Source organism: Eleginops maclovinus, chromosome 6, assembly GCF_036324505.1.
Source record: "Eleginops maclovinus isolate JMC-PN-2008 ecotype Puerto Natales chromosome 6, JC_Emac_rtc_rv5, whole genome shotgun sequence".
Lineage (NCBI taxonomy): Eukaryota > Metazoa > Chordata > Actinopteri > Perciformes > Eleginopidae > Eleginops > Eleginops maclovinus.
The window spans coordinates 21993401-22015609 of record NC_086354.1 but is presented as its reverse complement, the minus strand read 5'-3'; the positions used below and the strand labels follow the sequence as shown (position 1 = coordinate 22015609).

The following is a 22209-nucleotide window of genomic DNA, read 5'->3' as shown; positions in this document are numbered from 1 at the left end:
TGAACATGTAATCTCAGACAATGACACAGTTGTTCTGGAATATACTGCAGTTTATTCATTCTAATTCATATGTTATATTACATATTAAAAACACCAAGTAAAAATGGCCACATATATACACAGCAGCAGAAGCAGGAGTTTGGGCCGGACTGAGCAGGACACTGTTGTGCTTTTTAATTTCTACTTGGCTGGGAACAGAACACAGATACTCCTTGTGCTACACACGCCGTATGTGAAACAAAGCCACAGACACACTGAGTGTTCACCTGTCTCTACGGTAAAGGTTTTAGGTAGATACGCCTAGTCACCATGATGGGAGAGTGCAGAGAGGAAAGGCAGCAAATGTATAATAGTGTTATTAAAGAGGAACGGTTTTTCCCAGGAGTTTAATTTCTCACCTGTACTGCTGTGAAGTACAGGTGAGCTCCAAGACTCAGTGACATCATGGCTGGGCATGGTCAGTGGTGTTACATGAACGCTTCACCCCCCAAAGAGATCATTTGTGTATTAATTAAAAACCAACATGAAGAATCCAAAAACGGAGAGAAAAATCCCAGTGAATTGAGTCTGCATTAAACAACCATTTTCAGAACATTTGTTAAGAAACTCTCACTAAACCTGTGGAGTTTATTCCATTGGTCCAGCCGTGCGCTTCACTATTTCCCAAACATTCCCTGCAGTTTTCACTTAAATGTTTATATTTGCAACACTGCGCTAAATATGTTTAAGGTTTTTGTGAAATGCATGTGATTGGGAAGAATTGAGCAAAGGACTGACTGAATTAGTTGAATATTTTCCTGGATTTTCTTGGATTATTATACTTGTTAAAGACTTCGTAATCAGGAGTGTCAATACAGTTCATGTGTTGTTTGACCCAGCCCCTATTTACTTCAATTTATCATTGATTTTCTCAGATTTTGGATCCTTCCTTCACCAGTTAGGCATGTGTTGAAACACTTTCCTTTTGGGTCAGTAATTGATGTACAAATGTTCCTTTTCCAGGGTGAAGTATCCCTTTACGTTACTCTTTAATAAAGAAAAAACAACATAATACTCTGGGCATATATGAACCAATAATTAGTCTACACCCAGGGCAGGAAACCAGCTTTGTTGTCCACTGGCCACTTAGATATTTCAAAGATCTAGCACCACAAGATGGTTTGCTGCCAAATGGAGTTCCTAACAAATACACCAGCAGTCGTGGGCTGTTTCTTTCCTAACTTGCAAACACCTGATTGATATACAATACATTTCCGAACAATCGTTGCATTTCTAAAGAGATTTCAGGTTACTATAATTTCAGTCTATACCTCTATATCATCTAGTGATATTCATGCGCAGGTGAAATTAAAGCGTCTATGCACCGTACCTATTTTAAATGTGAACAATCCACTGACGTGACTCTGCACACACAACCCCATTCTTATCTTGTTCCACATTCTGCCATCGGTCCACAAGTTATACCGTTGTTGACCCTAACTAAAGCATAGTATTGTCATTTAAAATGTAGATATAGGCAAGGGTGATCTAACACAACAAATCGGAAGAAAGAAAAGAAAAAGGGAGCACACATACAGTACACTCGTAACAGAGATCAACGTAGAAATAAAAGACAAAAGAATATCAAGAAATAAACTCTTTCGTATGGTAACATAAGATATGGCATATACCATAGAACTAGGCCTAATGAAACTACTCATTTGCCTGGAAAGAAAAGATTTGCAAACACTAAAAGTGGTAAGGTGGTGATACACTTCAGGTCTTTGTAAACACTGTCTGTTCTAGGCCTCTGATTCTGATTGGTCGGTGGCGACGCTGCCGTTCAGCTCCCCTTGTCCTGTTTGCTCCTGGATGTCCGTCATCTCCCCGACGATGAAGGTGGGCTCCCCTCCTTTGCTGTTGGCCGAGCTGCTGTCCGGCTGCTTGGACGCCTGATTGGTCAGCGTTGGCTCCTCGTCCAGCCTGCTGGAGATGGACCAGTACAGGTGAGCGTCCAGTCTGGCTGCAGCCAATGAGAGCTCTCGTGCCGAGCAGGAGGGCGTGACCACCTTAGGGGAGGGGATGAAGATATAAGCTTTGCAAATATGGCGAGAGGAAGCTCCATCCACAGTTACATTACATTTGTTTATTTAGCTGACATTTTTACCCAAAGTGACTTAAAATAAGTGCATGGAATCATGGAAAATCAAATAGCAATAAATCCTGCAGGTGAATTAGCTATCAACAAGCCAACAACAATGCTAAGCACTACTGCATTGGCTAACCGTTCTAAGTGGTAAATACAAAAGGTTTGTTTGGGAAAGGTCCAGTAAAAAGAGATGGTTTTTCAGTCCCCAACGGAAGATGTGCAGCTAAAGAAGGAGTTCTACATTTAGGGAAATCTTCTTGATTTTTATACTTCCTTGCTGAGAGTTGGATGAGCTGATAGACACGACTCTCCAGCCTACTATCGATTAGCGTAGCTTAAGTTAGCCTGGCTCTGTCCTTCCAGCCCCTTCAAAGCTCACCATTTACTGTTATATCTCCTTTGATTAACCCAAAGTGAGGTCAACTTAACTTTGTCATGTTTAATGTTTCTTGTGAACATTTTTTAAACTATTATACATAACATTGAATTTATTGGGAGGTAAAAATGTTGTTTAAATATTGGACTTCTTTTTATAATAATAATAATAATACATTTCATTTGTATAGCACTTTTCTAAAAACTCAAAGACAATTTACAGAGATACAATTCATAAAAACAGAATTAAAACAACACACTTTTAAAACACAACATTCATTTAGAGTTTAAAAGCAGTTTTGAAAAGGTGAGTTTTGATCTGGGATTTAAACAGGGTGAGGTCGGGGCAGTCACGGATGTTTTCGGGGAGTGAGTTCCAGAGGGAGGGGGCAGCAACCGGAAAGTAATGAACTAATACAGGAATTCACGAAGTCTGCACGTTGCAAAGGAGGTAAGAAAAGCACGGAGAGGCAAAGAAAGACACAGCAAAGGCATTTTAAATGAAGGGAACCTAACAGTATAGTGACATACAATAGGCGTGTGCTTTTGGTACATGGACCACCATTAAGTTCCACTTTTTGCTTCTTGTTATTATTTAATCAGTAGCACGTTTTCTTCTTCAAAATAGACCATGAATATGACTGTTTTAAACTCAGTTGCATAAATCAGGAGCTTATTATATTTTCTGTGTATTCTTAGGTTATAAAAGCTCTGGTGTGTGGCATTGCTCCATGCTGTACTTGTCCCTATACCAAAATAAACAGGAAATAAATGCTTCAGTTTGACTTCCTGCATTTCCCAGCATGCATTTCAACAACCTCAAGAGAACAACCGTGAGAATTCAGCTGTCGGTTGAACACTACATGTAGGTGGAGACAGGAATAGGGATAACAGCTCGAGTTGTTCCAGGTTTTCTGACTGAAAAACTCATAGTTGTAGAAGAACAGTTATGATTTAGTCTTCTGGAAAATGGTCTAACATCCATATTACTCCATTTTGACTATATTATTGCATTGTTTTACAGCCAATAACTCATCGTAGCTTTTGTGCATATAACGTTGGATGTTGAAAAAACTCCTTGGCTATTTTACCAGATCAAAATGTCCCCCAGCTTTGGAAGACGTTACCTCAAACGTGTGATGAAAGGCTCCGTAGTCGATGTCGAAGAAGCCCTCTGCCAGCAGCATCATGGGGCTGAACCTGTGACCCCACATCACCTCCTCCGCTAGGTAGGAGCTCCTCGCTTGGCACGTCATCCCTGCACAAAGACAAGCATACTGATGGGTACATACATTGACTAATCCTCAGTCAAGGCCCTTGTGTTTCGTACGAGGGAAGAACTGGGCGACACCCAGAAAGTCAAACACACCAGGGAAGCACAGAGAAAATTAATTTAGTCTCAATATGAATATTCTGTTGTATAGTGTCGGCTACTTCTTGTTACTCTCCACTGCACTCTGACTCAGGAAATCAATATTTGGAGTAGGCAGAGACTCTACCTTTACCTCCTGGAAGACGCATTATGAATAACTCTGATGCTTTGAGTTGCAGCCAAAAAGTCAGGAACAGTCTCAGAATGAATCGGACATAAGACCGTATGAGAAGGGCAAACACAAAAGAGATAAACACAGGCCATCTAAATCCTTCCACGGCACAGCTTACTTCGTTTCTGACAGACTCTGTTTATAGATGTTGTTTTTAGACGGTAGGACATGTCACTATCCAACAACATTAAATATAATCAACAGAGGCGATGATGAGTCCACAACATGGTTAGATGATAGAGAAAAGTTCAATCTTTTTATTATCGATTAATTTAAAAAAGAAAGAACGTTTTCGTGAAAAAATGCTTAAATATTGACTTTTCTTGCTTTTCCTGTCTTAGGTTTTTGAGGATAACAAAGCAAGACATTCATTGACATTACCTTGGATTTTGAGTAAACAGGATGGTCATTGTTTACTGTTTTTAGTCATTTTAAAACAACTAATGGGTCGGTGTAGAAGATAATCGCCATGATTAATTGATAATGAATTTAATTGTTAGTTGCAGCCCTGTTTATCTCTTCTGAATGTGTAATCGTTGAGGATATCTATGAGCAAAGATAGCCCAGCTGCAGTAAATGATTTTCCCAATTAATATCCTTTGAATCCAGACCTCCTAAAGTTCTGATAAATTGTGTCTTTTTAAAAAACTCTTTAGCCTGTGGGGTGATTGGAGCTTTAGTAATGAAAACTGAGATGTGTTTGAAGCCAAAACAAAGTGTGACTAACAGTGAGATGGTTCAAAAGGGGTCAGTGTCTTGCTTAGGGGCAGATGAGTATTTTGTGACACACACACACACACACACACACACACACACACACACACACACACACACACACACACACACACACAGACTTGGTGGTGTTTGGATGTGGACCGTTCCTCTGGCTGTAACACTTTTTAATCTCCTCCTTACACAGACATTTTAAAAGGGGTGAGTGATGGGAACACATGAATACACCTCTGGAGATCGCTTGCTCTAGTGATTACTCTCCAGTTTGATTTCCTTTAATAAAACACAATCCCATATACCATTATCTAAATAAATATACCTATATTCCTGATCAACATAAGGCTCTAAAAGCTTCCCTGAAATCCTGAAGAGACATATAGAGCTTTTAAAAAATGATTTCTTTAGATATAAACTCAGACATCAAGGAAGGGGGCTTTTCATTGTTCTAATGGACAGCTTTGGGCGGGGGTTTGCTTTAAAGCAGTGATGGTATTAATGTAATATCAGACAGTTGTATGCAAGACTAATTCTCTAATGCTCCATACTTGTTGTTGCAGACAAACATCCATTTAGAATATAGAGGCTGTTTCAATTCCTATTAAATTACAGAAATATTATTTCCCCTACTTAACAATGCTGTTGTAATTTTAGAATATAATATAATATTTTAAGTCTCCAAAACTCATAGTAAACCCATAAAAAAGGGTTAATGGTAATAGTGATATGGATCGTCCCTATGTATACTACGTCATTATCAGTTCAATGTATTATTTGTTCTACTATTTCCAGTCTTCAAGTGATCTTTAACATTTCATTTTTCTGTTTCCTTCATTTTAATTTCATAGAAAGCATATCATTATATCCTACTTTGTAATTTATATGTTGATTATTTTATCTGTCTGAAAAAATGTCACACTTTCAAGATCACTTGTAAGTTGACCAACCTGCCTCTATAGGTTAGAGAAGCCTTATCATGCTTTTTTTTATAGGTTTCTGTGCATGTAAATGGTCTGCAAAGGCTAAAATCCCCTCCAATAAATCCCTCCCCCGCCTAAAACGCCTCCATTGGTCTCCTTTGTTGTACTTCCGAAACATAGTGACATCACTATGTATCAATCACACTTCTATTGGCTAGCGCTCCAACACATTGTGCGTGATAGGCGAAGGGGCGGGACATCTCTTAGAGGTTGACCAATCACAACAGGGCCAGCCAGCTAACTAATCAGAGCAGACTGGGCTCTGGTTTCAGACAGAGGGTGAAAAGAGGAGCTGCAGCACAGGCAGTATGAGAAACATAAAGAGCTTTTTGAACATTACAGCATGGAGACATGTCCCAGGAGAGACACTAAATACTGATATGAGCCTGAAATTGAGCAGAATATGATCTCTTTAAGAGGAACTGGTTAACCCAGGGACAGATGGATTCTTTTTTAGGTTCTGATGTTTGTGTTCCTATTACTTTATAACATTTTGTATCCCATTCCTCACCGGTTGCCTCCACCATTCCCTCCAGGATGACCACGATCTCGAAGTCCTCCTTCTCCAGCTGGGATTGAGACATGTCCCAGAACGGGGAATGTGAGTCAATCTCATGGGAGATGACCAGCGGAGAGACCAGGAAGAGACGATCATCGCCCGTCTCAAAGCCCACGCTGATGTCCGTCTGGTCCAGAGGGATGAACTCACCTGGAGGAGACGAAACATCCGGAGGTGAGGAAAAGGAAAGGAAGGGATTATCAGTAACTTCAGATCAGCGCAACCACAGGCTGCTCTCTAAATCTGATTACCAAAAAGGGGTTTAATATAAAAGCTGCTTAGGTGAAAGGGAATAATTATAATGACACATATGTATTTAAGAGTTGTATAATTAGTAGTTTCACACGTCTGTTTTAAAAACATGTCATGGTAATCATTTTACACTCAAACCTTTTATTTCGGTTTTTCAATAAAGCTTTGATTGTTTTTCATCTACTTTTATGACGTTATCATCCTAAAACAAATGTACTTTTTTGAATATAAATGTTATTTATGTCGCTGTTGTATTGCTGCAAGACTAATCTGTGTTTAAACGTTTTTTGATCACAGTGAAAATGTTGTTTTTGGAAAGGTAACAAATATGGATTAAATCAGATCAGTTGATTATATAAAAATGAATAGCGTAATGTCACATGTTTTAAGTGTGGAATTGATTACACTATGGAGTTAGTAACGATCCTCATAGCCAACACTGGAAAGTCATTATAGGAATACTGTAGAACTGATAAAATAGGAGTAAGCTAAACTGTATCTGCAACTACCAAGTGAACACAATATAGGCTAGGAGAATTTCAACATTATGAATATAGCTTTAAACTGTTAGGTACAGCCCCTTATTAGTAGCAAATATTATAGTTCATTTTCTTTCAGCCTCACCTTCCTGAGTCTGTTTGGACTTGATGAGTTTGGCCCTCATGTTGGCCCCGACGATGTGGGAGCTCCGCAGGTCGCCCACCCTGAACATCAGGCAGAGCTTGTCGTCTCTCAGAGAGATGACGGCGTGTTTGGAGAACACCAGAGTCTCCGCTCGCTTGTTGGGCTGCGAGATCTTCACAAACATACAGCCCACCTGCACAGAGAGGGGGAGGGGGTGAGGCGAAACACTCAAATAACTGGAGAACAAACAGAGGATAATTGTAAAACAAACACAAAGACATCCGTCGTTGTTCCAAAAATAACATAAACAGTGAGTGCTGATTATAAAAGCTTGTCCATATTTAAAAAAGAGCTGACTATTTCCACTTCTCAGCGTTAAAACAGAGTCGTGACACTTGAATTAACCTCTGAATCAATATTTTTTAATATGAATAGTAAAACAGCTCAGTGCTAAGATGGCATCTTTCCAGATTGCAAGCCTGCATAAACATGATTCTGTATGTGGATTCGTCCTCATCAAAAGAGTGCTTACAACTTGGAAAACATCGAGCTCTGTCAGCACTTTCCAAGTAAATATTCTTTATCAGGACGCCGACCATCTGCACCCAATTGGTGTCATTTTGTCTGCATGCACTAACAGGAGGCCTCCCTCTAATCAAACACACTCTGATCAAACACATTTATCTTTTGTTTTCACTTATTAACAGGCATTTCAGAACGGTGGGTTTTTCCCAAATGCATTTTTATCATTTGAATATTAAACTGAGAATCTAAAATGTGATTTGAATGCTTTTTAGTTTTCTTTGATCTGTGTCAAAGCAGGCTATGTGTCAGACATACATCTGCACCCATTAGTATTAGATACTTCCTCACTAGGGTCAGCAAAGAATGCAGTGTCAGTATGGCAAACACATGATTTTAAATATCATGCCAAGTCATTTTAGGTTTCATAACACAATATTAAACATTTGATTAAGAAGTTCCTCTCTCAGTGAAACTCTCCAGGATTTAAGTCGAGTCTAATAGCCTCAAAATCACATAACTGGGTCAATGCATAATGGAAATGCATTTTACATTCCTTAAATGAACCCAATCAACCTGTTTATCTTTAATGTTAATCCCAATGCATAAAACCTTCAAAATAATCCCACTCTGATACTTATTGATGATCATTTCAGTATAGGATTTCCCATCTCTCGGCTCACCATGAAGGCGTTGACCATTGATCCCAGTATAGCCTGCAGCAGCAGCAGCATAGTGCCCACCGGACACTGGTCGGTGATGACGCGGTGGCCGTAGCCGATGGTGGTCTCCGTCTCGATGGAGAAGAGGAAGGCGGAGATGAAGCCGTTGACATTGTTGACGCACGGCGTCCACGTCTGATCCTCCAGATGGTCCAGATCACCCCTTTTGGGAGGAAAGAAAGGAGGAAAGTGTGTGAGAAAAGGGAAGCGGGGAGGGTGACAAAGTGGGTGTCGAGAGGTAAAAAATAGACGGAGAGCGAGAAGATTTATATTGTTAGAACAGAAGTATGACGACTTGTCTCTCACTTTATATTTACAATCACCTTTCAGCTATTCATCCTCATATCAACTATAGCGTCACTTTTTGTCGATGTTGCTAAAACCTTCTTTTTCCCTCATATATCATATCATATATCATATCATATATCATATCATATATCATATCATATATCATGACACGCAGCATCTTCCCTCTGCTGGTTTATCACTCCTGAGCCACCGAGAGTCTGCAGATTTCCTCTCAAACTACCCGCTAATGTCCCTGATTAACATAGCTCCAGCCAGAGAGGGAGGGCTCATTAATGAAAGTGGTGTTAGGGAATTTATATAAAATACGACTTTTATTGACCTGTGTTGGTGACCGAGGAACAGCAGTAACAGCGACAGCTCTCTGGCACGGCTTAAGGTGGCCTGTAATTGATATGAAGAGGTCGCGGTTTTTACGAGACGGATACGTTAGCTAATTAGAGCGAGGATCCAGCAGACACATCGAGGGAGGAGGTAACACATCATGATGAAATACACTGTAATATTAATACTGCTTTGTCATCCGCTTTTTGGCTGAAAAATGGGGATTTTTTTTTTGCCCAACTTGCAGAAATGTCTTGCAATACTGATCACTCTCTCAGGATCACCCTCCACCTTTGAGCAATTAAAAGGGGAGTCTTGCCTCGTGATGATGGCATTAAAGGACAATGTCTGGAATATCGTTAAATATTTGCTTTCTTGCCGAGAGTTTGATGAAAAGATTAGTATCACTCTTATATCCATTCATTAGGTACGAGCAGGGCCGGTTCTAGCCCATTGGCTGCCCTAGGCGAAATATGGGTTGGGGCATGTTCATTTAATTCAATGAGGGTTTTATATCCCATGCTTTAAAAAAAAAAAAAATGTGTTAATCAATGTTGTTAAAACAAAGATGTGCCAATTTGGCGCCCTAGGCGGTCTCCTTGATGGCCTGTAGGAAGAACCGGCCCTGGGTACGAGGTTACAGCTCATACAGCTAGGACACATTAGCTTAGCTTAGCATGAAGAGTAGAAACAGCTGGACTGTTGAAATGTAAAACAACAATGGTTCCTACAAGCACAACTAAAGTTAAAAAAGGAAAACCTGATATAAATGATGTTTCACTTTGTTTTTTGTATTAAACTGAGCTTGGCTTATCATCAACGATCTGTAGTTTTATATTTATTGTGCAGAAATGAGAATGGTATTTACCTCTTTGGAAGAAAGCGAAAAAGCAGCACATCCCCAAAATATCAAACTATTACTTTAGGTAACAAGAAGGAGGAAAGAAGAGAAAGTACAAAGATAGGGAAAGCCCTGTTTTGAGTATTCCAAGTTTTACCACTGACTGATATTTAAAGTTAAAATTTCGAGCTATATGACTTTTGATCAAGCAGAAAGTAAATATACACACTCCTCTATGGCTCAGGATCAAAAACTGTTTCTCCAATATCTTACCTTAAATAGGCTATGAGGTACCAGATGGCCCCGAAGAAGAGCCACGTGACGGCGTAGGCCATGACGAAGACGAAGAGCGAGCAGCGCCAGTTGAGATCCACCAGCGTGGTGAAGATGTCGGTCAGGTAGCGGTAAGTCTCCCGCATGTTACCGTGCTGCACGTTACAGCGACCGTTCTTCTCCACGTAGCGCTGTCTCTTACGCCGAGCCCGGGCTGGTGGAGAGACAAGGTGGTCGCAGCAGTCAGCAATATGTAAGTTTTGGTGCTCAGAACCCTATGTTCCAAGAAACCTGTTCAAAACCCTTTGCAATACTTTACACAGGCTTCCCTTTCTACATGACTGTTTGAAGATACAGCTCTGACTGCAGTGAAAGGATAAGAGATGAATGGAGGATAAACAGAGGAAGGTGCCAGGGGACATAATTACTCAGAGGAAAGCCAGCCTGCAGAATAACAGAAATGAAAACAGACAGGTGAGGAAAAATAAAGGCGAGGACAACACCATCAAACACTACGAGAAGAAAAAGCTACATCTCTGGACTTTAGTGACAGTACAAAGGGAACTGTTCTTTATTTGGAGAAGGCCTTTTTTACTGCGGGTGCACCCAGTCAGGATGCAAACGATGCATAGATTTGCTGTTCGCTGAAAAACACTTCCTGTATGTTGATATTTTTGGTATACATTAAAATACCTCAGAATACTCCTTTGATAAGTTGCACCAAACCAAAAAATCTCCCCTTTGATGTTTTTGTAATTTTAAAAGGTCGGCTCTAGCTTTATTGTGAAATTTCACTGATTTTGGAGCTTCGGAAAGGTATCCTGCCACTAAAACAATGAGTGTCCAATGTCGTAATTACCAGTGTTTTTAGAATGTGGGGTCTTTCACAAAGATCTACTGCAAAGTAGAGAGAAACTGGAGTAAAGAAAGGGCAGAACTATTGGAGAAACTAATAAAAAAAAGTTGTGCAAGTCTGTCAAAAATCACTGAGGGGTGCACCACAGCAGCGCGGTCCAATTAGAGGACATTGATTGACGTTCAGAGTCAATCAACAGCTACCAATCTCAAAGAAGTAAAACAGAACCGAACGGGTCGATAATGACGTACTGGCAAACTTTCTTCAGCCTTCTAAAGACTCAAATGAGGATACAACTTTTTGAAACATTTACCTCGTCATCAATCGTATCGTACGTGCAGAGTCACTCACCCCACCCGAAGCGGTTCCTCTCCTTCTCCTGCACGGCCTTCTTCCTGGGCTCGTTGGCTTGGGCATTTCGCTCGGCCAACTTGGCCTGGAACGACCTGTTGACCTTTGCTAACGGCGGAGGTGTCGATGGCGTCTCAGTGGTGACGACGTGGCCCAGCTCCTCCGATAGGTTGAAGACTCCGGTGGCGTCGGCGGCCACCTCCACTTCCTCCCCTTCCCCCTTCTCTTCCACAGGGAGCGAAAGAGAGTCCGGGAGGGAGGGGAACACCGAGTTCTCCAGCGCCATGGCCTGTGTATGCGTTAGTGTGTTTGTGTGTGTGTGTGATTGTGTGTGTGTGTGTGTGTGTGTGTGTGTGTCAAGTGTATTAGCGTGTTATTGATATCCTCCCTATGGCAGACTCTGTCCAGAGGCTATTGATTGGATCATTTGTTTGCTTGACTGAAGCCTGGAACATAAGAGAAGAACACAACGATCAAATTAAATCCTGTAACTAAGTAGCTGTCGTGCTGTCACTCTGATTCACTTTCAATGATTTTTAAAAAGAAATATACTCTACTACAGCAGGAGCTTTTCAAATCCATTGCTCCTTTAACTCCTCTTAAGATATAAACAACAAGGCCTGGAGCTTCTGTGTTGCTCTCCATACCGAACTGACTTCCTGCCTCTTTCCACTGTTTTAAAATGTTAAATTAGCACGCAAAGCAATGAATTAGTAAATCACAATGTTGCATAGTTTTGCCGTTAACACATAAAAGTCTATATATCTATATATTTTAATGAAAGATAGCCTAATCCTGGAGCCACACTTTCACTGTTTAGCATGTTTCATAAAGGGCCTTGGGGTTAGCGCGTGTGTGTGTGTGTGTGTGTGTGTGTGTGTGTGTGTGTGTGTGTGTGTGTGTGTGTGTGTGTGTGTGTGTGTGTGTGTGTGTGTGTGTGTGTGTGTGTGTGTGTGTGTGTGTGTGTGTGTTGTGTAAGTGTACCTCCTGCTCTGTTAACTGTGGATGGTTAGGGCCTGCTGAGGTACCTTACGTAAGTCCCATATGAATCTCCTTAACTGAAATATGTATGTGCAAATGATGTGTCTCTGGCATTTAGCACAGTAAACCTGTTTAGCCTTACATGATGTGAGCCTATTTGGGCAATTTGGGGAAGCACGCAAGAGAAGACGGAGGGTGACAATTAAGATGACGCACTACGCCTGACAGATGGATCAGATAGCCTTGAAGGGTGTCTGTTAGCCAGCCAATAAGCTACAGAAACCAATAGTGTGGATTAATGCCAGCTAAGAATGAATAAAACCTTACCTGCTCAGTGTCGCAACTTGTAGGCAATATACAACCGGGATTGGGCAGGTGATTTATCATAAGAAAAACGAAAATCCGGTCCAAAAACGAACCGAGATTGGTTCAATGACACCCATTTCTGGTGTTTACCAGCGACGCAGCATCAGCCCTCTGCTGTTCGCTTTTTTCCAGGAAAACAAAGAGAGCACTTCGATCCGACCACTGAGACGCGTAAACGAAAACGAGCGAAAAATGTATCATAAAGATGAAAATCCACCGACTAAATGAACCCAGGTGAATCTATCACGGCATCTGTAGGACATGTGTCGGACAGTGGATGTGTGAAATGGTGGCAACAGGATAACCCGGCAGCGTAGAGAGCTCCATCCTCGGTGCATCTGATGGAGGCGGTCAGGTGTGGAGCTGCTGAGCGGCGGAGGATGCTGTCATCAGCCCAGCCCCTACCGAGCCTGCAGCCCGCCGCAGACGCTCCACTGACAGACCTTCTGCACGCAGCTCAGAGAGGAGAAATCCCAAAGGCCTTTTTATGTAATAATGTGTTGTTATTATTCCCTAAATAAGTGGTTCGGTGCATATTTGTGTGGTTCTTCTATGGAAAATATTATGCCAGGCCTTTAAAAACTAATACAAATAATTCATACAGCTATTTTAACGTATTCAATAATGTGTGATGATATCCAGTGGTGTAATTTAACTAAGTCTGTTAACTCAAGTATTGTACTTAAGTAAAGACATGAGGTACTTGTACTTCTACTACTTTATGCTCCTTTATAGTTTTTTATTTGAGATATTTAGTTACTAATTTCTTTGCAGATTTAGATTATCAGTACAAAATATAAATTAACTCATACATTATCATATGTAATTATAGGTGAAGTAATTCAAATAAACCCCACTTTTAACCAAGAACAACACTTAATGAAGACGTTAATGCACCAATATTTTTGATAAAATAATGTAAAATGTATGGTGATTAATTGGCCTCTTTGTTAACAGTACTATTGCTTATTTTATTTAAGATAATAATATGAGTGCTTTTTCTTCCACATTTACTGATATCAGATACATTTAATTGTCATTATAATTAGGGTCATTTTCAATACCAGCTCCCCGGCCTCCGTCCTCCAGGTGGCGGTATATGTGTTCCTAGTAGCCGGTGCTTCAGTCCTCCTTTTCCAACATGTCGGTGTACGGGCCAGTGGTGAAGATTCACCCCGTCGTTCTCGCCTCTATCTGCGACTCTTATGAGCGGAGAAATGAGGGAGCGAGTCGTGTTATCGGCACCCTGTTGGGTAAGTAGAGACTTTGCGTTTGTGTTGGGCAGGATGCTGTCTTATAAAACAGTTGGCGGCTAGCAGCTAATGTTAGCTTCCCTGCAATTAGCATCTCTGCTAACGCATGTTGGCTGGGTCCAATCCAGTAGTAGCTAGCTACATCTGGTTAGCCAAAACAGCTAACTAGCAGCATCCCTTGTAACAGCTGGCTGTTATCATTACACACATCGGAACATTAACTAACTGCCAAGTCATTTAACCTTGTCTGGTTATATATACACTACCATGATATGTAGTCACAGTTAGTGAGAGTTGTTGTTTTAGTCGCTGATAATAGTTCGTTAATATGTTTGCGTCTTGTTTGCTAGCTATCATAGCTAAGGCGACTAGCTAAATAATAATGTCTCATTTGCGACATTTCTCTTTCAGGTACTGTTGACAAGCACTCGATTGAAGTGACCAACTGCTTCTCTGTCCCACACAATGAATCTGAAGATGAGGTATGTTGTTAAACTCATTTACTCACAGTACAGATAGATACACAGACTTTATTGATCCCACATTGGGAAGTTCTTTTGTTACAGCAGCGATGTGTTCAGGCATTAACATATTTAAAATGTAGAATAAAGTATGAACAAAGAATGCACAATTTAAAATGTTCAGGTTGATTTAGAATGTTCTATAAAAACACTATACTACAGCACCGGTGGTTTGCGATCATATTGGGGATGGTAAATAATCATTCATTATTGTGCTGTCCAACACATTAAGGTGTTCCATTTTACACATTCCCTACTCTTAGCCCTGACTTTTTATAATGATTGTCCCAGGTAAGTCTCTGCACATGATGTATGCAAGTCTGTGTACGGTTTATTTTAAGTTGTGTGTTGTTATAACAGGTTGCTGTTTTGTCATTGCATGGAAAATCTTTGTCCAGAAGGACCATTGATTCTGCTGGAGGAGATGTAGCTCCTGAAAAAGCTTTCTTTAAAACTTAATTATCCTAACACATTCTTGTGTGGGCTTGTTAGTGGTAGATATTGTAAGTATGAGTGAAGGAACTGAACATTGTTAAGCTTATTGCACACATTTTTAGACTTCGATGGCTGCCTCCCATTGCGTTGTGTGTAGTAGAAGGGGCAATATGTCAAATGTAATTCTCTTTGCCAACAGGTTGCTGTGGACATGGAGTTCGCCAAGAACATGTACGAGCTCCACAAGAGGGTGTCACCCACTGAGGTCATCATCGGATGGTGCGTCAGTTGGTCAAGTTTAAAAAGTCAAATAAGGAATATAAAAAACCTGTTTTCTGACCAGAGTAAAAATCTGTCCTCACAGGTATGCCACAGGATTTGACATCACAGAACACTCAGTGCTCATTCACGAGTACTACAGCCGCGAAGCCACCAACCCCATTCACCTGACGATGGATACTGCACTGCAGAGCAGCAAGATGAGCATCCGCGCCTACGTCAGGTTTGCTGATTATCCTCTTCAAACAAACTAGTTTGCGTGCTGCACATAGTCAACTTTTGTGTGATAAACTACAAATCGAGTGTGTTTTAATGGTGTGTCTCCATATCTTACACAGTGCACAGATGGGCGTACCAGGAAAGACAGTTGGTGTGATGTTCACCCCGCTGACTGTCAAGTATGTGTACTTTGACACTGAGAGGATAGGAGGTAAGAATACAAACATTAAGTGAACTTGAATTTTTAGGAAATCTGCTCTCTGATTCTCATCGGGATATTTGAATTCCTGTTTCTGAAACAACTTAATGGTGTATGTCAGCTTAGAGACTGCCTGTTTATTATTTCCCCAGCCAATGCATGTATAACTCTGTCCTAGTTTTTGGCCCTGAATTGCAGTACTGCTTTCTAATAATCCCAAATGTGTTTTCCAGTGGACCTTCTGCAGAGGACACGTGTACTTCCGAATCGCACCAAGGGGCTGACCTCTGATCTGTCCCAGGTGGGGGGCTCTGCAGCCAGGGTTCAGGACATGCTGACCACCATGCTTGCATACATTGATGATGTGCTGGTGAGTAATGGAGCAATTGGAAAGATGGTGTGACTCGGATCAGATAAGATTAGTAGAGATGCCCCCAAATGATCAGCAACCGGTCAAAACCTATACTTTTGTGGGTTGGCTCTCATATTAGGTCTTTGGGTGACCTAAAAACACTGACCTGCACATAGTTTTCCAGTTTTCCTTTTTTAAATGTGTGTGATATATAGATATGTTGCACCCCTTTTCCCCTGGAAGAAATGTATTTGGAGATTTGTTTGAGTGAAAGTGATAAAAGTTTCTGTAAAAGAAAATGTAAGCATTAATAATAAAGTGTTATTTTGAACCTGCAATATCATTTTAGTGTTCCGTAAATGAAAAGTGCACGGTGACGTCTAGTTCTTGAAGAAATGGGAGAAATATTACATTATTATAAAATAATAGTTGGAGTTAACTTAAATCAGTTAATCTCTAATGGTAAGAGTATTTTCAATGTATAATGATAAAGCAAGACCTTGTGCTGTTAGTTCCCCTTGTCATATTCCAGCTATTCTACCCTATATCACTCTGTTGTGTCCCTAGAGATCATTTGTGAAGTAATTGAGTTTGTGGTGTCTGTAAAGCTAATGCTGTTCGATCTGTCTCAGTCTGGCAAAGTGGCGGCCGATAACAGCGTGGGTCGCTTCCTGATGGACCTGGTCAACAAGGTGCCCACCATCTCAGCCGAGGACTTTGAGAACATGCTCAACTCCAACATCAACGTAAGCTCTCCTCCTTTGCGTTTAGATAAATCTTAATATAAACCGTTTTATAATCACTTTTCCTCATCGGGTAAGTGCATCTCTTGCGGTTTTTTATTCTCAATTGATTTGTCGTAGGCCGCTTTATGCAGCACATTGATTACAGGAAGCACTTGATAAGGCTTTGCTTCCTATGGTTGGTTCTCTCTTGCTCCTCTTGTGTCATACCTCTTTACCTGCACACTTTGTCGGTCTTTCTGACCTTCTTGTAACACTGTCGAAGCAGTATAAGCACATTTGGGTAATAGACTAATTGTATGTCATTATGAGCACACTTGTAATAACAAAATGTAAATGTTCAATTTCTTGCAGGACCTGTTGATGGTGACCTACCTGTCTAACCTCACCCAAGCACAGATCGCTCTGAATGAGAAGCTGGTGCTGCTCTGAGGAGATTTCATTGAAGTGATATTTAATTTTGTATTTTTTTTGGCAGACATGAATAAAGATGTTAAAGTCATACAGTGTTCACCCTTTTGGTTTTTCCATGCTTCATCTTTGGTAGCTCACATTCACCATTTTACTCCTATAGTGCAGTTCATGATGTTTGACATTTTAGAGCTGCAGTTTATGGTTTTATGCACGTTTGATCATTTTGCCAATCACTTTCTGTTAATTGTTTTCTGTAAAAAAACATCAGAAAAGGTTAAAAAAAAAAAAGTGCTGGTTACAATTTCCCAGATCCCGAGGTAATGTATTGTTTTATCTGACTAACAGTCCAACCTTAACATAATCAATTTAGTAAAGTATAAGAAAAAGGGTTACTCCTTTGCCTGAAAAAATAAGCAACTTATTCTCAAAATAGGTGATTATTTTATTTTGAATGATTGTGTACACATGAAAGTCTGTAACCAACAAATGTCTGAAGACGTCAAACATAAGAGAGTAGATTTTTAATATTCCTCTACATAAATATACATTCAAATCAGAAGCATACGTTAATTATTGAAGTTGTAAAGCCCTTGTGACAGGCCATGCCCGGCCTGAGTTACCATTGACGCTAGTGCAAATAGTGGGCATGAGGAAGTCACACAGATTAGAGCCTACGTAGCAAATGTCAATCTACAAAATCAGGAAAAGGCTGATTTATTATTGCTGAATCACTTCAATCCTCAGGGTGATTTCTTATTTCTGTGCTGTTGCAAAATCACACTTCAAAACTCAGGGTGAGTTCTTATTGCTGAGTTGTTGCAGAATCACACTTGATCCTCATGGTTTAGTTTCTGAGTCTCTTGCAGATTTACTTGGAGCTTTCACCATCTTCTCCAAGGCAGCGTAGGTCTGCACCGCCCGGTCATACACGGAGTCTCCGGTGGCCTTTGCCACGGCCGCAGCCTTCTCCGGGTAATACAAGGAGGTGCTCACTGTCATCAGGCCCGCCGGGTACATAAGCCTTTTAATCCGGGAGCCCCGGGCAAGAAACAACCCCAGGACACCGGTGAAGCAGATCACTCCTGCCCGGGGAAAGAAGTCCTTCGGTGGGTCCTTCAAATAGGCATAGGAGTCGCTCCAACACTGGACCACACTTTGAACTTTGGGTTTAACTTTGCTGTAGGTGTCCTTGCACCACCCTGTGTATGGCTCGGTGAACTCCCGGAGCGTGGCGACACTCTGCTCCAGCTGACCCGCTTCAGGCTGCACATTTCGGGGCTTCTGCGACGGAGGAGGAGCGGTGTACAGAGAGAGCTCGTCCCGGAGGAGTGAAGGGGCGGACGGCTGTGAATCCCCGTCAGAGGAGGCAGCAAAGACGGGGGTCGGGAATAATAAACTCACAGGTCCCCGCATTGCACTGCCTGTCACCTTCAACATGATACCCGCCGACCATGCAACCTCTACGGTGTCTGAGGAGGGACATGGTTAATACTCGAAGCGATAATCACGCCACCTTTCAGTTGTTCTGTGACAAACGCATTTATTATGGTTGAAAGCACAACATCAATGGCAAGCAATTTCAAAGTATGCTGGACAGGATATTATATAATATGGTATTAGTTTACTGTTTTAAGAAGTATACTTATAGGGACTAATGTTATTCTGAGGTTAATTTAGTACTTTTAGTATGCTATTTAATTTTGCTCAATTTCATTTAACTGTAAACTATCCTGCAGATTCCCTTTTTAAATATCAAACATGATCTTATACTCTGCATTGTGTTAGCTTTACTTGCTTCGTGTATCATAGCCTATACAAATATTAATATTAGCTCCAACTCAGCATACCTAAATAAAGTGATACAACACAGTTAATAAAGCAGTGATTGTATTCTGATAATGAAGAGCTCGTGGATGATGGGACTTTTCATCCGAAAATCTACAAATGTAATTTCCTCTTCCGTTTATCTGACGTCACTGTTCCCATGGCAGCCCGGTCGTCTCCAGGGAAACGGAACAAGCGTCAACAATAGCCACAATCCAGACGATCACTTGGAAAAACCTAAATGAACATATCTAACTTTTTTAGGATACTTTAAAAACATTTCACCTGTTTCTGTTTCGAGGGAGTGGTCGTGCCCTGTCTAAGTTTGAAAAATAAGGTAAATTGTTGATCTTCTGAATGGAGTTTGCTGGAGTATCATCGCTGCAGCAGCTACAGGCTCTGTCCGACTTGTTATCAACCCAGCAGGATGATGAAGATGATGCAGACTGTAAAGTAAGATATTGTACAATCTTGAGACCCATTTAAAAGTCAACTTATAGTTCCCTCAGCCTTAATATGCAGAATCGTTACTGCAATACACACAAAGTAATGCTTCGCTGTAAACTTGGCTAGTTAGTTAATGTTTTGTTTATATTTAGTTTTGTCTTATGACTGCCTTAAAACCAATGCATTATCCTATTGCATGCTATATATATTTTTTTGTTTTACTTGTTTTTCTTTGAGAGATTTTATATAATATCCTTGTTGATTATTCTGTCTTTTGAAGTTATTTTTTTCACTTTCATCCAAACCGTGCCGGTCAACTTTTGGCGAGTCCCAAACTCCCTACGATTACGATAATATCAATTATTTTTGAACAGAATATCAATGCTTGTGCCCAGCTTGGTCCTGGACAAGTTGGTCCCCCACCCAAAAAAGATAAAGAAGGTAATGCTTCATATTTTTTCCTTTCACTTAACTTCTAAGTATGAACCCCACATTCATTTTAGACATTCAGGTGTCTTGATGAAATGCACAAACTACCTTTGCATGTGTGTGTATCTCTGTGTATGTAGTGTCGACTGCCTGTGTGAAGAAGAACAGCAAAGATATCTGGAGCGAGGAAGAGGTGGCAGAGGGCTCCCAGTATGGAGATGATAATGACCTGCGCCCACAGCCAGAGTAAGACTACAAAAGAACACACCCTTGCATTAACTGTATAAAGGGGTCAAACATTGGCAAAACCTTAACTAGGATTATACCTTTCCTCATCCTTCTCGAGTTTAATTCTAAACCTAAGAGGAACCAAAAAGGCCAAACCATCCAATGCATTGATGGTTCCTAATTCTAAACTTTACTGTATCATTACTTTATTCTTGCTGCCCTTGTGCTGAACTTCTTCTGCTTTTGATTTAAGTGTACCTGTCTACTGGAACAAAAACAATCACCACCAGCTTAAAATCGAAAAATTGTAATTGCATAGCCTCCCTTCTGTTAGTAGGCTATGTGTGTTTTCACCCGGTTAATGCCCTTTTGATGTTACATTTATGTGTGTATTACCTTGTGTTCAGGTATGAAATTATCCTGAAGCAGAGTGTCGGGACGGAGGATATCTTCTTTGGCTTGAATGGAAAGGACCCATCCTCCATGTGCTGTGAATCAATGCTGGTAATTTGTATATACAGCCATGGGTTTTTTTTTATACTCAATGTCCTTTCTTTGACCCAGAAAAATGAAAAAGCTTTCAAGGATGCGTTCAGGGACAGCAGCAGCAGACACATTATCAGGCTATGAGTGGGCTGGTTTTGGAGAATTAATAAAAAAAACTAGATCACTTCAGACTCATAAAAACTAATAAACATTTTGAAACTATTTATGGAGAGTATAAAAAGTGTAAAGGGGCATAACATTCAACTGTTAAGCTGCTCAACAAGGCAAAGCAAGTGTAACGGTGTGGAAAATCAGATCAGAGTTAAACAAAGACTACACAAATCAATTTATTTTCCACCAAAACAGATCCAGAAAAAGAAAAATGACAGCAATTTAACTACCTTAAATAGTTTAAATAATAATAAACAAGAATGAGAATATTATTTGGACAACGTAATATAAGTAGAACATTGGTATTCTTTCTGAGTGACGATTAAATTGTGTACAATATTAATGATGCTGACTTTTTCCCACTCTTAGGTGAAAATCAAACTACCAGACACTAAAGCAACAGATGTGGTCCTAGATGTAAAAGAGAAGTTCCTCGATCTGCGGACGCTTAAATAGTAAGGGGATGCTTTGAAAATGTCCTCTTTCATTTTTATCCCCTCAAGACGGAGCAGCAGCAGTTCAGACCAAATGCTCCCATTAGCAGACATTTCCTTTTAATCAGAGGTTCACGTCATGATCTGAGCTTTGAGTGCTGTTTCACACCGCTCTTAACATCCTCCTTTCAGATTCTCCTGTTAACGTGTCTTTTTCCTCTTCAGTAAACTCGGTCTTCATCTCCCTCATCCGATCCACAGCCACGAGGGAAAGGCTCAGTTCTTCAGTGAGAGGGAGGAACTTGAGGTGACTCTACTAATGAAACGGCCCATGGATTTGATCAACATGCCATAAGAAAGAATGACTACAGCCAACAAGTATTTGAAATACGTGAAGAAGATGGATGTATGTTTTAATGCTGCTTTTTGCTGCTTTGATTCAACGAGGATTAAAATATTCAATACTAATAAGTATTGTGTCTTATTATATGATGGGGTTTTTTTATTGGTAAGGGAAAGCTTTATCCATTATTTGGCTGATACCTGTATGGTATAATCATTGTATAGCTTCTATTGCAAGCAGATATTAAAACAACTGGGCCTTTGACGGGAGAGTCGTACAACAAAGAATAGTTCAGTCATAATACAATATTTACATCCGTGCGTGTGTGTGTGTGTGTGTGTGTGTGTGTGTGTGTGTGTGTGTGTGTGTGTGTGTGTGTGTGTGTGTGTGTGTGTGTGTGTGTGTGTGTGTGTGTGTTTTGGTGTATTTTCGTACAAAAGAGCAATGTGGGTTTGTACACTTTCGCACAAAGTATTCACACTACGAAGAGATTATTTCAGGGCACAAATTAAATGTAGGAACAAGAATTTATGAGATATGTTATTATGTCGGCTAAATGCATTTAATACATTTATTTGCTACATGAATTATAAGTTACACCAATCTACCCTGCAGTATATAAAGTCATTAAAACTAGCTGCACCTTTACCAGCTTTGATAACACTTTAATGATCAATAATCAAAGCATATCAAATCTGC

The 22209-nt window shown here is 40.4% G+C and overlaps 4 protein-coding genes across 4 annotated transcripts; 2 read left to right on the top strand and 2 right to left on the bottom strand.

The window, feature by feature from the left end:
• Positions 1–1011: 1011 nt before the first annotated feature.
• Positions 1012–13122, bottom strand: kcnj9 (potassium inwardly rectifying channel subfamily J member 9). Its single transcript, XM_063885579.1, has 8 exons — positions 12695–13122; positions 11387–11832; positions 10180–10393; positions 8397–8598; positions 7192–7384; positions 6268–6465; positions 3631–3761; positions 1012–2048 (listed from the first exon to the last, which is right to left on the bottom strand). Exons 2-8 carry the CDS (start codon positions 11670–11672, stop codon positions 1782–1784), a joined length of 1491 nt encoding a protein of 496 aa, XP_063741649.1. The 5' UTR covers positions 11673–11832; positions 12695–13122; the 3' UTR covers positions 1012–1781.
• A 695-nt stretch (positions 13123–13817) lies between these two features.
• Positions 13818–17236, top strand: eif3f (eukaryotic translation initiation factor 3, subunit F). Its single transcript, XM_063885580.1, has 8 exons — positions 13818–13986; positions 14398–14468; positions 15142–15221; positions 15307–15444; positions 15560–15651; positions 15873–16009; positions 16624–16737; positions 17089–17236. Exons 1-8 carry the CDS (start codon positions 13875–13877, stop codon positions 17164–17166), a joined length of 822 nt encoding a protein of 273 aa, XP_063741650.1. The 5' UTR covers positions 13818–13874; the 3' UTR covers positions 17167–17236.
• A 418-nt stretch (positions 17237–17654) lies between these two features.
• LOC134865835 (MICOS complex subunit MIC26-like) lies at positions 17655–18632 on the bottom strand. The gene has a single exon (XM_063885581.1). It carries the CDS (start codon positions 18583–18585, stop codon positions 17986–17988), a length of 600 nt encoding a protein of 199 aa, XP_063741651.1. The 5' UTR covers positions 18586–18632; the 3' UTR covers positions 17655–17985.
• On the top strand, positions 17972–21610 carry dnaaf6 (dynein axonemal assembly factor 6). Its single transcript, XM_063885582.1, has 6 exons — positions 17972–19425; positions 19794–19860; positions 19989–20094; positions 20484–20580; positions 21103–21188; positions 21393–21610. Exons 1-6 carry the CDS (start codon positions 19330–19332, stop codon positions 21520–21522), a joined length of 582 nt encoding a protein of 193 aa, XP_063741652.1. The 5' UTR covers positions 17972–19329; the 3' UTR covers positions 21523–21610.
• The last annotated feature ends 599 nt before the right edge of the window (positions 21611–22209 follow it).